Here is a 13,843-nt window from a genome sequence, read left to right as displayed (position 1 = left end):
GGGCGGGAGGGAGGGGGGAAGGGGCGGGAGGGAGGGGGGAAGGAGGAGAGGGAGGGAGGGGAGCGAGGGAGGGAGGGGAAGGAGGAGAGGGAGGTGGGCCTGAAGAAGAGGAGGGAGGGATGATCAAGAGCCGGTTGATATTGGGAGGGAAGAAGGAATGTGAGTGGAGAAGAGAGCAAATGGAGTGACAGGAGTTGGGTGGTGGTGCAGGATGGGAGAGCAGAGAGGGGGATAGACTGAGGGCAGAGGGTACAGTTGGAGTGTTGAGGTGGGTTCCAGACTCCGGGGCAAGTGTGGAGTGAGGCCAGGAGAAGATGGGGGAAGGGTCCTGTGTCGATCCTGGGACCTTTTGTTCTGGGGTTGGAGTTGCGCCGGGAATGGTGTGCGGTAGCCACTCGGAATTACCAGGTCCTGCTTCCCTCTGCTTATTAATCTCGCTCGAGGTTGACTCTTCTCCCGTGGCAGGTCGCAAGATTGCCATCGACGCCTCAATGAGCATCTACCAGTTCCTGATTGCGGTGAGGCAGGAAGGCAGCATGCTTCAGAACGAGGATGGAGAGACCACCAGGTGTGGGCAAAGGGCAGGGAGGAGAAGCAGAGGAGTTGCCCCTTGCTTCCCTGGTTGGGTGGCTTCACCCCCTGGGCTCAGCATTTTGTGGATGAAGCCAGGGGCACTGCGACTCCCGCCTTTGAATGGCAGCATCCCACAAAGCAAGGAGCTACATTTATGTAGCATCCTCAAACCTGGCCCTCCTTTTCCCTCTCCCCCTGCACCACCCTTCCTCTCCTTCCCCCACCCCCACCCCCACCCCCACCCCCACCCCCTTCCAAGTCTGTAACAGCTGGAGCAAGTCTTTTCCAGCATGCATGATCTTAGTTCCCTCAGACCTGTCCAGTGGAAAAAGGCATCCTCTCCTACCCCATCCCTGTCGGAACTCCTGCCTTGATCTTTCCCGTCCACACCCCCCCCCCCCATCTCCTGGGACAGTGGATCACATCTTCCTGCTCTCCCTCCCCCCACCACCACCCCGCTCCACCTCAACCCAATGCCATCTCACTGTCTTCTTTTCCCTCTTTCCCCCCCCCCACCTCATCCCACACAGCCACCTGATGGGGATGTTCTACCGCACCATACGCATGATCGAGAATGGGATCAAGCCGGTCTACGTCTTCGATGGAAAGCCTCCGCAGCTAAAGTCCGGAGAGGTTCGAGAGACGTGGGCTGGAAGGGGAGGGGAAGGGGGGAGAGGTGGAAGGAACAGTAGGGATGGGGCATGAGCGATGGAGGGGGAAGGCAAGAGCTGAAGGGGAGGGAGAGAGATGAAGGGATGGTGTGGATGGGGATGGAGGGAGAGGGCAGAGAAGTGGAGGGGCTGATGAATGGGAGGAGAAGGAGGGACGATGGCCACGGGACACAGAGGAATGGAGAGAAGGGAAGGAGGGTTCTCTGACCCTTACCTCTGCTTTGTGAAGGGTCACTAACTGTCGACCTTGCTCTTCCCTGCCCCCCCACCCCTCAAGCTGACCAAGAGGAGCGAGCGCCGGGCAGAGGCTGAGAGGCAGTTGGCAGAGGCCCAGGAGGCGGGTGAGTCCCAGCGCACAGTTCACCGCCTTCCTGCCTCGGGCCAGTCCTAGGGAGGCAGGGTAAAATTCCCCGCTTCTTCCAATTGTCCCCTCCCCTTGTATGAAAAAAAGGAGGTAGTGTGCCCATGTTCACGGAGGGGGCACGAGGGTTGGGTTCTGTCTCTCAAGCTTGGGTAGGAATGTCCATCTTGGGGGAAGGAGGTGATGTGAAGGGAAAGGGGGCACTTTGGATGGGATGTGGCATTGGTATGTCTGAGGTCAGTGCCAAGGGGACCAGAGCTGAACAGTGCATGGTTGCTGGCTCAAGAAAGGGGTAGCAGGAGGCTGCCTATACCGGGGGTGACTGGGGTCGGCCTCTCGGGGGCAAGGGTGAAAGGGTGGGAGCCAGGGGGATAAAAAGTGACCAGTCATGAATCTCCTGACCCCTTCCCTTTCTCCACTCACCATAGGCAATGCTGAGAACATCGAGAGGTTCAATAAGAGGCTTGTGAAGGTCACCAAGCAACACAACGAAGAGTGCAAGCATCTGCTGCAGCTGATGGGGGTCCCATATATTGAGGTGATGGTCCTATACCTTGAGGGTAGGGGGGGTCCTGTATCTCGGGGAGGTGAAGGGTGTCCTATACCTCACAAGGGGGGGTTCCCGTGCCTTGGGTGGAGGGGTGTCTCCTGTAGCTTGAGAGCTGAGGAGAGTGTCTCCCATACCTTGAGGTGAGCAGGTCTCCCGTATCTCGAGGGGAAGGGTGAGGGGACAGTGTCCTGTACCTCGAGGGGTGAGGGGGGGTTCCAATACTTTGATGGGAGGGGATCTTCTGTACCTTGAGGGGAGAGGTGGGAGAGGGTCCTGTACCTCGAGGGGAGGTGAGGGGGTGCTCTGAGTCAGGGAATTCCCAATTGCTGACCATTCCACCCTCCAAGGCTCCCTGTGAGGCAGAGGCCAGCTGCGCAGCGCTGGTGAAGGCTGGCAAGGTATACGCTGCGGCAACTGAGGACATGGACGCCCTGACCTTCGGCACCTCCATCTTGCTTCGGCACCTGACTGCCAGCGAGGCCAAGTGAGTGGGCCCCTCTCCGTCCCACGCTCGCCCCATTGAGACTCCTCTGCCATTCTAATCACGAGCTTATCCATCCACCCACTCTCCAGTGTTCTCCCCATAACCCTTGAAGCCCCGACTAATTAAATACCTGTCAAACTCTTCCTTAAATACACCCAACAACCTCATTTGCACAGCCGCCTGAGGCAACAAGTTCCACAGACTCATGACACTCTGACTAAATGCCTCTATGAGGTGCCCCCTTATCCTGTACTCCCAACAAATACAGTCCAAGAGCCAACAATTGTTCCTCATGTACTCATCCTTTCATTCCTGGCATCATTCTAGTCAATCTTCCCTGAATCCTCTCCAGCGCCAGCACGTCTCTTCTCCAATATGGCACTCAAAACTACACAGCAGTCCAAGTGTGGTTTTGCCAGTGCCCAAAAGAATCTCAACATTACATCCCGGCTCTTGTATAGGGAGGGATAGTCAGCTTTTGTGTGGCACCTGTTGAAAGTCCAAATATCCTTCTAGAAATGAATGCCAAATATTGCATTTGCCTTCTTCACCACCTACTCAACCTGGAGGTCGACTTTTAGAATGTCCTGTATGAAGTTATTTTGCACCTCAGAATTTTGAATTTTCTCACCGTCTAAATCATAGTCTGCCTGTTCTACCAAAGAGAATGACCGTACATTTTCCAACAGTGCATTGTATCTGCTACCTCTGCTCATTCTCCTAATCTATCCAAGACTTTCTGCAGCCTTTCTCTGTCCTCTGCATCAACGATCTATTTTAGTATCATCTGCAAATTTAGACACAAGGCCAACTGCTCCACAATCATTTATTTACAACATAAAAATAAGTGACCCTAACATCGACCCCTGCGAAACACCACTGGTAACCAGTAGCCACCTCTCTGCCAACCAGCCAATGCCCTACCCATGCTAGGGTCCTTCCTGTAATTCCATGGGCTCTGTTGTTGTTTAGAGGCCTTATGTGTGGCATCTTGTCGAAGGCCTAAATACATAATGTCCACTGCATCTCCCCATCTATCCCACTTGTGATCTCTTCAAAAAATTGCTATAGGTTTGTCAGGCATGATTTTCCTTTAAGGAAACTGTGCTGATTTGGGCCTATGTGGTCATGCAATCTCATCCTTTACAATCGATTCCAACAGCTTCCCAACCACTGGCGTCAGGCCAATAGATCTATAATTTCCTTTCTGTTGCCTCGCTTCATTCTTAAACGGTGGAGTGACATTTGGGATCCTCCAGTCCACCGGAACCAATAAATTCCTTCAGAATCTGAAGGTGCATTTCATCCGATCCGGGAGACTCCTCTTCCCTTAGACCAGGGGTTCCCAACCTAGAGTACATGTACCCCCAGTGGTACATTTGCACTTTTCAGGGGGTACATTGGGTCTGAGAGAATAACCACTACTGGACAATACATGATGTTGTAATCTGCAGTCAGATGCACAATGTCATTTTTTTTTTATCCTTAATTTTTAGGGGTACACGGGAACCTATAAAAATGCCCAAGGGGTACAGAGGAACAAAAAGGTTGGGAACCCCTGTCTTAGACAATTCAGCTTCCCGAGTACCTTCTCTCTCGTGATCTCGACTGCACTCACTTCTCTACTGAGAGACCCGTGAGAGTCTATTAGTATGCTACTAATGTCTTCCACAGTGAAAACTGAGCCAAAATATTCATTCATTTCCTCTGCCTTCGCCTTACAATTACTATAGTGTTGTTTTCTATTGGTCACTCTTTTACTCTTTTTACATTTTAAAAAGTTTTTAATATCCTCTTTGATGTTGCTTGCTAACCTCCTTTCATAATTCATTTTTTCCTTCCGAATCACCTTCTTGGTTGTCCTTTTGTTTTCCAAGTTTCCCCAGTCCTCCATCTTCCTGCTAATTATTGCTTCCTTCTGTGTCCTCTCTTTTGCTTTCCCTTTGGCTTTAACTTCCCTCATAGGCCACAAAATTGTCTCATTTTTCCATTCATAGAACTATAAAACATTACAGCACAGAAACAGGCCTCTTCAACCCTTCCAGTCTGTGCCGAACCCTTTTTTTCTCACAATTTTATTTCGTTTTGGTGTGTACCTGCCCTGCACTTTCCTCATTTTGTACATAAAATCCAGCCGTTGCTGATCCGCTTCCTTCCCCATTCGTGTGTTTTATTCTAATCCACTTTGGCCAGTTCCTCTCTCTTGCCGCCATAATTTCCCTTACTCCGCTAAAATAGCGACAGCTCTCCTTTTCAAAGAACAAAGTGAACTCAATCATGTTGTGATCACTGCCTCCTCAGAGTTCCTTTACTTTAAGCTGCTCCAAAAAGCTGTCCCGTAGGCATTCCACAAACTCCCTCCCCTGAGGTCTGACTTTCCCAATCGACTTTTATGTTAAAATCCCTTGTAATTATCGTAACACAGTCCTTAACTATTTCCAGTTGTATTTTGTAGTCCACATCTCGGCTGTTGTTGAGGGGCCTGTACATAACTGCCATTAGTGTCCTTTTACCTTTACCATTCCTTAACTCAACCCATAAGGACTCAACCTCTTCTGATCCATATCCCTTCTTTCCAACGATTTAATATTGCTGCTTACCAGCAGAGCCACACCTTCCTGCCTTACCTTCTGATATACTGTGTATTCTTGGACATTCAGCTCCCAATGACATCCATCACGAGTCAGTAATGGCCACAGGATCGTACCCTCCAGTCTGTAGCAGTGCAGCAAGATCATCCGTGCTGCGTGTATAATAGAATGTGTCTAAAAGTGCAGTACAATTCCGATTATCCAAAATCTGTTTCTCAAAAATTATTTTAAAATTTCGGATCAATATGATATCTGAAACAAATAAAAAATTTTTCAAAGTCGAACTGACCTCACAGGTTGGGGGAAAAAAAATTCACCCAACATGAAATTAGAATGACAATTGTCCTTATTTCAGGTAACTCCCTCACCTCTCTCTTTCCATTTCTTCTTTACCTTCTATTAACTTTTCTCTCTCAAACTGCGCGCCGTTGTCTCCCAGCCACAAGCAGTCGGAAAAATCCCTTGTCCCGGCGTCATCAAGGATAGCAGCCTCCTGGGCAAGAACGGGACCTCAGGCTCAGTGACGTTCCCTCCCCTCCTATGCCCTTCCCTCTCTCCCTCTTCAGCATATTGGACGCCAACACCAAATCCTCCCTTCAACCTACTTCCTCTCTGCGGTAGGCCGAGGGGAGGATTTGGAGTCGGGACCTATGGTGACCGGGGAGACAGGAACTCGCCAGTGAGTGTTCCACTGGCTCGGGGATCCGTGGCAGCAGTGGGTTCGTGTCAGGGATTGGCAGTGGTGGTTGAGAGGTCTCGGTGGCAGTTGGGTTCGTCTCGGTGATCGGCGGCGGCCAGCATTTTTTGGTGAGATTTAAATTATTTTAATGTTTAAAAAGTCTTGTTTGTTGTTGTTTAAATATTGGTACAAGTGATTTGTTGTTGATGGCTGTTTTCATCTGACATAGGCCCAGTCTCAACCATTTTGGATAATCGGTGTTGTACTGTATAATACCTTTTGGACCAGTTTTTTAAATGTACTTTGCCATCCCTCTGGCTATTATCTTGTCTCGTCACCTGCCTGTCATCTTTTCTGCATGCTATCTTCACTTTACTACTGTTTCCAGCCCCCCTTCTTCAGTCCTAACACTCTGGTTCCCATCCCCCTGCCAAATTATTTTAAACCTTCCCAAACAGCTATATTAAACCTGCCCACCAGGATATTCAGGTGTCACCCATCATTTTTGTATTGGTCGTACCTTCCCCAAAAAGGACCCCAACAATCCAAGAATTTGAAGCCCTACCCATTGCCTCGTCCCACATTCACCTCATCCAGCTCTCTCCTGTCCTGAACCCATCGGTGCTCTCTCCATCCCGCGCTCCCCAGCTCCATCCCACGCTCACCCTGTTCTACAGCGTCCCATCCCTCGTTGCCCACGCTTCTGCACCTCCCCATCCTGTGTTCCCCTGGCAATACTCTTACGTTGCCCTGCACTCCCCCTCTCAACCCTGTGCTCATCCCATCCTGTGATTCTTCCCCCTCCCCATTGTGCCTTTCCCGACCTGCACCACCCATGTTCCATCCTTGCATCCCATTGCCGAGCTCTCTCTGCACCATCCTTTCATGCACTCCCAGGTGTACCTCTTTCTACATTGTTCCGTCAAATATTCCTGGGGTTAAACACAGACAAAGGCTCCCTCCATGCCATCCCGATGCGCACCCACTCTTGGGGTCAGAGACAGGATGAAGCTCCCTCTGCACCCTCCTGTGAAACACAGAGAAACACCCTCTATACTGTCTAGTCACGCACACACGCTCCTGGGATCAGACGCAAGATAAAGCTCCCTCTTCACTATCCCGTCGCAAAGACTCACTCACACACATGCTCCTTGCCTCTCTGGACAGGAAACTGCCCATCCAGGAGTTCCACCTCAGCAAGGCACTGCAGGAGGCGGGGCTGACCCACGAACAGGTGAGGGGGAGGGTGCAGGATTGGGAAAGGTGGGAGCAGAGGGGTGGGGACAGCTGGGGATGAGCCAGTACTGTGGGGGTGGGGCCTGCATAGAATCCAGGGCAGTGGATGGGGAAGTGGAGGGGACTGGAACAGGTTGGGGGGAGAGGGGATGGGGATTGGAACCAGGGAGGTGGGGGGGGGTGGGGGTGGGGAGCAATATTCCCTCTAATTTTTAGTTGTCAGTGTGCACAAAAATTTGAGGTTGTGCTAATTTTTTTCCTGTTACGAAGTACCATGCTTACTGGATGTTTGTACAACTATTAACGTGAAATTATTTCAAGATAATTTTGGCACAGCCCATCTCTCATGGCCAATACAACTGTATTGGTGTGTTTAATATCAACCACGTAGGATTGCATTCTACGAAGTAACATATTTAGTTAAGATTTTATTGTATACTTTGAACTACTTTGTTAAGTTTGTTGTCAGGTAACTCGCTTTTTGTGTGCACATTAATTTCCTTTGTGTGCTGGTTGCAAAATGTGCACGCACATCTTAGAGGGAACAGCGGTGGGAGGGGTGTGCAGGGGTCAGGATTGGGGTGCCAAGGGTATTCAAGGACGGGAGGGGAGACCAGTTATGAGGGTGGGACTGGGGGTTGGGGGAGGGGATGGGACTGGAGATGGGAGGATGCAGGGAGGGAAGCTGAGTCTCTCCGACATGCACTGGGTGGTGCTGGGCTAGAGCAGGGGGGTGGTGGGCTTGCGTGGATGGAGTCTCTTCTGCTGACCACCCTCTCTTCTGCTGACCACCCTCTCTCCCACAGTTTGTTGACCTGTGCATCCTCTTGGGCAGTGACTATTGTGAGAGTATCCGTGGGATTGGGCCTAAACGAGCCATCGACCTGATCAGGCAGCACAGGAGCATTGAGGAGATCATCAAGAACATTGACACCAGCGTAAGGCCGTGGTGGGGGGTGAGGCTGTAATGTTCTGGTATGGTAGAACACTCCTAGGCATCCCCCTTGGGAATTGGCATCCCAGGAACTTCTACTCCTCTCCCCTGAGTGTCGGAGTCCCAGGAACGACATCCCCTATGTCCCCACCCGGGTATCAGGGACCCAGGAATGACCCTCTTCTGCGAGTCGGCTTCAGGAACGACCCCCCCCCCCCCCCCCCCATCTCCCAACCCCCAGGAGTTGGGGTCCCAAAAACTAATCTTTCACCTTCCCGGGATCAAGGTCTCAGGAACATCTCTCTTCCCTCACCTGGTAGTTGGGATCTTGGGAACATTTCTGTCCCCTCCCCCAGAAGTTGGGGTCCCCGGAACTTTTCTACCCCCTCCCCCATGAGTTGGAATTCCTGGAACATTTCTGTCCCCTCCCTTCGGAGTTGGAGATGTGCGAACAGCCCTCACCTCTCTCCCATGAGTTGGGGTCCCAGGAACGAGCCTCTCCCATCCCTCGAGAGTTGGGGTTCCAGAATAACTCTTTCCCCCAAATCCCTCCCCTCTGGGAGTCGGGGCTCGGGAACGATTCCCCACCTCTCTGTCTCAACAGTTGGTTTACTGAAAACTCTCTGCTCCAGAATGAGACCCCCCTCCCTGAAAAATCAGGGTTCCAGAAACGATTCGCCCATTCACCCGTATACCACAAGGCTGGTTGGAGGATGCAGAAACTTGGCAGGATGGGGTGTGAGGGTGGGGGGGAAAGGGGCTGGGGACTCGGTAGTTCGGGGGTGGGGGAAGAGGGCTAGTATTAGTCAGGATGGGGGGGGTTGTGAGGTTAGGGAAAGAGGCTGGGACTGGGCAGGATGAGGGTGGGCAGGGAATGGGCTGGACAAGGTTAGGGTGTGGGTGGGAGGGAGCCGGATGTGGGAAGGGGCAGGGTCTGGGCAGGACGAAGTTGGGGTGAGTAGTGGGGAGGGAGCGGGGACTGGGCAAGATGGGAGTGGTGAATGGGGGTTCAGGGACTGGATGGGATGGGGATGTGGGGGAATGGGGCAGAATTTGAGCAGAATGCAGGTGGGGACAGTGACTGAACCAGATGTGGGTGTGTGTAGGTGGGAGGGGTGAGGACTTGGCTGGATGGGGGTGGGGGGAATGTGTGGGGAGGAGAGGGAGCAGGGATTGGGCAGGATGGAGGGGTGAAGGAGGCTGGGATAGCAGGACGGAGTGGGTTGGGGCCCTTCTGACTCTTGTCTCTTCCCCACCCCCCAACAGAAATACCCTGTGCCTGAAGACTGGATGTTCCGGGAGGCTAGGCAGCTCTTCCTGCAGCCTGAAGTGGTGGAGGCTGAGTCAGTGGAGCTAAGGTGGTCGGAGCCCGATGAGGAGCAGTTGGTGGCCTTCATGTGTGGAGAGAAACAGTTCAGGTACAGTGCAGGGTAGGGGTATGGACCCCTCCCCCAGGGCTGAGGGGGCGAACAGACCCACTCCCTTCAGGCTGTGACCAGCAGATCCATGCCTCTCACCTCTGCCTTGCTCCTCTCTCCCCACCTCCCCTGTCATGCGAGGAGCAGGTCCAAGAAGCAACGAGTCTAGACGCAGAGGTAGACTTCCCCCCCCCCCCCTCCCCCCCCAACACCATGATTGTTCTCTGACCGCATGATCAATGGCTTGCACGGAACAAGGTGCGTATGGGAGGCTGGGGGGAGGAGGAGGACATGGGCAGAGGTACTCAGCATCAGCACATTCGTCACTGTTCATCCAAGCGTACCCTTCTCCCGATCAAAGGTCAGCTCCCTCAACACCCCTTCTCATCTTGACTTGTACCTTAACCGGGTCCGATTGCCAATTGGCCCAGCGGGCAGCGTAAAATTTTCATTGAGACGAGACGTTAGCCTCCATCTCCTTCTGCTCAGATGCAGTGTCGGCTGCTTTCCCCCCCTTTCCTACTAAATAGGATACAGCGCAGGTTGAGTGCATTTACCTCACTCTAGACAGATGCTGGCATGATTCATGCTGGTGGCGCAGGAGGGCTGCTCTGGTTCCCTGCGAACCCTAGCACTCTAAAAAGGAAGACCACGTGATCTATTTTTCAACCCTCCCATTGCTGCCACCACCTTGATGTTGATTCCCCAGAGTCGGCTCTGTCACGTGACCTGGAGTGGAGCTCAGGTTTGCTTCTTGGGGAAAGGAGACCTACGTGTTTGGATTTGTACCCACTGCTGGTCAGTGGATCCAGCCCAGGTGATCAACAGAGCCAGTGGCGACCTATGTGATCTTTTGAGAAGGCCAGTTACAAGGTGACTGCTCAGCGTGGGTGGTCTTGACCCGGATCAACAGGCGTGGTGGCTTCCAACCAGGTTCCCACCGGAGAGGTCACATGTCCCTCCACATGGCACCATTTCCCCTCCAAAGGGTGCAGGATCACATTGAGCGCACCCAATGATCACCTGTCCCTTTCTCTTTCTCCGTTGGGTCAGTGAGGACCGAATCCGCAATGGGGCCAAGAAGCTGCAAAAGAGCCGTCAGGGGAGTACACAGGGACGGCTGGATGACTTCTTCAAGGTCACCAGGACGCTCACCTCCGGGAAACGCAAGGTAACTGTCTCAAACATGAACTCACTGGGCAAAAGGGTCGCAGCGTGAGGCCAACTGCCACTGGGCTTAGGGGCTGTGGTGCGAGACCGATTGGCGTCGGGGGAGGTGACTTTGTCACTCAGTGAAGGACTTGCATTGTAATTTACTGGTAGGAGGATCTGAAAACCATGGGAGCAAATCACGGTGAATGGGACCGACTGGTGGGAGGGAGTCACAATGTGAGTGGGACTGACTAATCCGGCGGAGGATACCAGTGCTCGTTGGACTGACTGTGGGTTGATGGGGGATCAACTGTTGGTTCACTGGAGGTAATGGTTTTAGTGGCACCGACTCAGTTGGCGGGGAATCAGGTGAGTGGTTGTTAGGAGATGGACAGAATGCAGGCTGACAGGGATCATACTTAGCGGCAGTCTTGACTTTGGTGGGGGGGTCAGGATGGGAATGGGAAAATTTGTGGGTTTGGTGAGTGGGATGGACAAGGTTGGAGGGGGAAACCATCTCTTGGTCTGATAATTCTAACTCCACTATCCCCTGCACCTCTCCTCCTCTTCCCTTCGCCTCCCCCACCCCCCCATTTCCAGGAGCCAGAAGCCAAAGGATCAGCAAAGAAGAAACAGAAATCGTCCACTGGTTGGAAGAGGGGGAAATGAACGGAGCCTAGAATGAATGAGAGATGGGGCGCTGGGCCAAGTGAGACCCCCAACCTCCTCGAGGTGTTGTCTGCCCGTCCTTCTTCATCTCGAAGCAGGAACAACAATCAGTGTCCATTTCCTCCCTCTCCCCAGTGACAGGGAGCCTGATCCCCGTCAGCCTGCGCCAATCCCTGCCCACCTCTCCATCACCCTGCTGTCTCCCTCCTTGTTGCCCTGTGCCCAGTCCTCATCTCAGCCCTGCACCCACTGTTGCCCTTTATCCACTCCTGCCCTGCGCCCACTCCGGGCCTCCACTATCACCATGTGCCCATTTCAGTGCCCCCCCCCCCACTTTGTCACCCTGCGGCCCGGGTTGCCCTGCACCCCTTCACCAGTAGCAGGCAGCAACTCCTGCTCATTTTTTCACCCGTCGGGACACCGGGATTTTGGAGATGCACTCAGCGAAGATCAGACGCCTATTCCCAGGCGGAACTTTTATTTCACAAGTTGGTTCATTCTGGGAATAAAACCTCCTCCAAGGTTTGCTGTCTCCTCTGTTTGTGGCTCCTGCTGGTTCCAACCATGGTCTGCAGATTGGTGAGTGCTCTCCTTCCCACGCTCCATCCACGGCTGAGTCCACCTATGGAGGTCTGGGTCCCCAGGGCATCGCGCAAGGTGCCAACTCTGGGGTGACCCATTCCTCTCTCTCTGTGTTCACTCCTGGAGGGAAAGGGTAGGCATCAAGATCAAGGAGAACACGTTTCACAGAGCAGGGAGAATGTAAGACCAGAGAGGGGACCCAGAGGTTGTGGCGATGGGTTTCTTCGATCAGTGCTTGGAATGAAGTGGATTAGCGGAGCATGTGGTACACCAATCACCTGCCTGAATTTCTTCCCCCACCGCCCCATTTCTGTTTACAGCAGCTGATCACCCCTCCTGCTTCCTATCCCCAATGTGACTTCAGGACACAGGATAAAACAGGCTGACTCCACCAGGAGTGAGGATCCTTCTGCCCACCCCTCTGAGAAAGAGTTCCTGGCTATGGAGGAAAGGATTTGCCTTGGTTTTTTATCAGAGCTGCTCCTTTCCCCCACCCTGGTAAGGGACTTGGGACACTCCATTCATGTTTCAACCCCACCAAGTTGGTGAGAATTCATAGAGGTCAGCATGACCTGGCACAAGCGACTCGGGTTGGAATTCCCACCCCCCCTTTACCATCCGTCACAAGGGTTGGAATGTTCTCTGACCGCAAAGTCGGGGGCGGGCAAGAGGTTTGATTGGGGTGGCACAGGCTCTTAGACTGAAGGGCCTGTCTGTGTATTGTCCACCGTCGTCACCTGTTTACATGGAACAGCAGAGTACAGGCCCTTCAGCCCACGATGTGCCAACCTATGTAAATTACTCCACAACAATCTAACCCTCCCCTACCTTGCACCCATAACGCTTGATTTCTTTTATGTCCATGTGCCTCTCTTGGACTTTTAAATGTTCCTATTGTACTGGCCTGCACACATCTGGCCATGCATTGCAGGTACCCACTGCTCTGTGTGTGTGAGTGGGGAACCTCTCACATCTCCCCTCCACTTTCCTCCACTCACCTTAAACTGATTTCCTCTGGTGTTTGCTATTGTCGCCGTGGTAAAAGATGCATTTAGAGTGTTGTGTTCACCTAATTTTTGGAAGGATGTGGAAGCTGAGGAGATTTACCAGGATGTTGCCTGGATTGGAAAAACAAGTCTGAGTCAAAGTTAGCAGAGCTGGGACTTCCTCTCTTTGAAGTGGAGAAGATTCGAGGAGTCTTGATGGAGGTCTATAAGATTATGAGAGCCATATACAGGGTGGACTGCCAGCATCCATTTCCCAGGGCAGGATCATCAAACACCAGAGGACATGTATAAAGTGAGGGGAGGGAAGTTTATGGGAGACATCAGGGGTAAGTTTTTTTTTGCACAGAGTTGTGGGTGTCTGGAATGCCTTGGTGGGAATGGTGGTGGAGGCTGAAACACTGGGGACATTTAAGAAACTCTTAGACACATGGATGGAGTTATGGGGTAGGGAGGGATTTGTATTTTTTTAAAGAAAATATGAGTGGGCACAACATCGAGGGCCTATACTGTATTCTATGTTCAATACTGACTGTCCACCATATCTAATCTTAATCGTATGCACCTCGTCTTTTCTCACTCAAAAGCAAAAAGCCTGAGCTCTGTCAACCCTGTCTCAAAAGACCTGTTCTCCAATCCAGGCAACATCCTAGTAAATCTCCTCTGCATCCTCTCCCAAAGCTTCTACTACATCCTTCCTGTAATGAGGTGACTAGAACTGAACGCAAAGCTCAAATGGGGCCCAATCAGAATCTTGTCAAGCTGCAATATAGATCTTAGGATTAGAACCACAGAACACTATAATGGGGGAAGGGGAGATCAGTGTGGGGGAGGGGGAAGTGGGTGGCGATGGAAACAGGCTTTCTACCACAACTTATCCATGCTGTCTGATCAGGCTGGTCTGCTGTCTCGTATCCCTCTTAACCTTCCCCATCCACA

The 13,843-nt window shown here is 52.3% G+C and overlaps 1 protein-coding gene across 1 annotated transcript; it reads left to right on the top strand.

Moving 5' to 3' along the window:
* Positions 1-299: 299 nt before the first annotated feature.
* fen1 (flap structure-specific endonuclease 1) lies at positions 300-11,842 on the top strand. The gene is made up of 10 exons (XM_069940852.1): positions 300-568; positions 1,104-1,206; positions 1,522-1,585; positions 2,034-2,143; positions 2,503-2,639; positions 7,077-7,143; positions 7,952-8,083; positions 9,346-9,497; positions 10,551-10,668; positions 11,250-11,842. The coding sequence occupies exons 1-10, from the start codon at positions 315-317 to the stop codon at positions 11,316-11,318; spliced, it is 1,206 nt and encodes a 401-aa protein (XP_069796953.1). The 5' UTR covers positions 300-314; the 3' UTR covers positions 11,319-11,842.
* The last annotated feature ends 2,001 nt before the right edge of the window (positions 11,843-13,843 follow it).

The sequence above is a fragment of the Narcine bancroftii genome, chromosome 5 (assembly GCF_036971445.1).
Source record: "Narcine bancroftii isolate sNarBan1 chromosome 5, sNarBan1.hap1, whole genome shotgun sequence".
NCBI classification, from domain to species: Eukaryota; Metazoa; Chordata; class Chondrichthyes; order Torpediniformes; family Narcinidae; genus Narcine; species Narcine bancroftii.
This window is presented reverse-complemented; position numbering and strand designations above follow the sequence as displayed.

What these genes read in the sequence shown, in the direction of transcription:
- fen1 (XM_069940852.1), top strand. Translation starts at nt 315, where the DNA reads ATGGGGGAAGGGTCCTGTGTCGATCCTGGGACCTTTTGTTCTGGGGTT. An exon ending in TCAAGAACATTGACACCAGC is followed by an intron (nt 8,084 to 9,345) that starts GTAAGGCCGTGG and finishes ACCCCCCAACAG; the next exon opens with AAATACCCTGTGCCTGAAGA. An exon ending in TCACCTCCGGGAAACGCAAG is followed by an intron (nt 10,669 to 11,249) that starts GTAACTGTCTCA and finishes CCCCATTTCCAG; the next exon opens with GAGCCAGAAGCCAAAGGATC.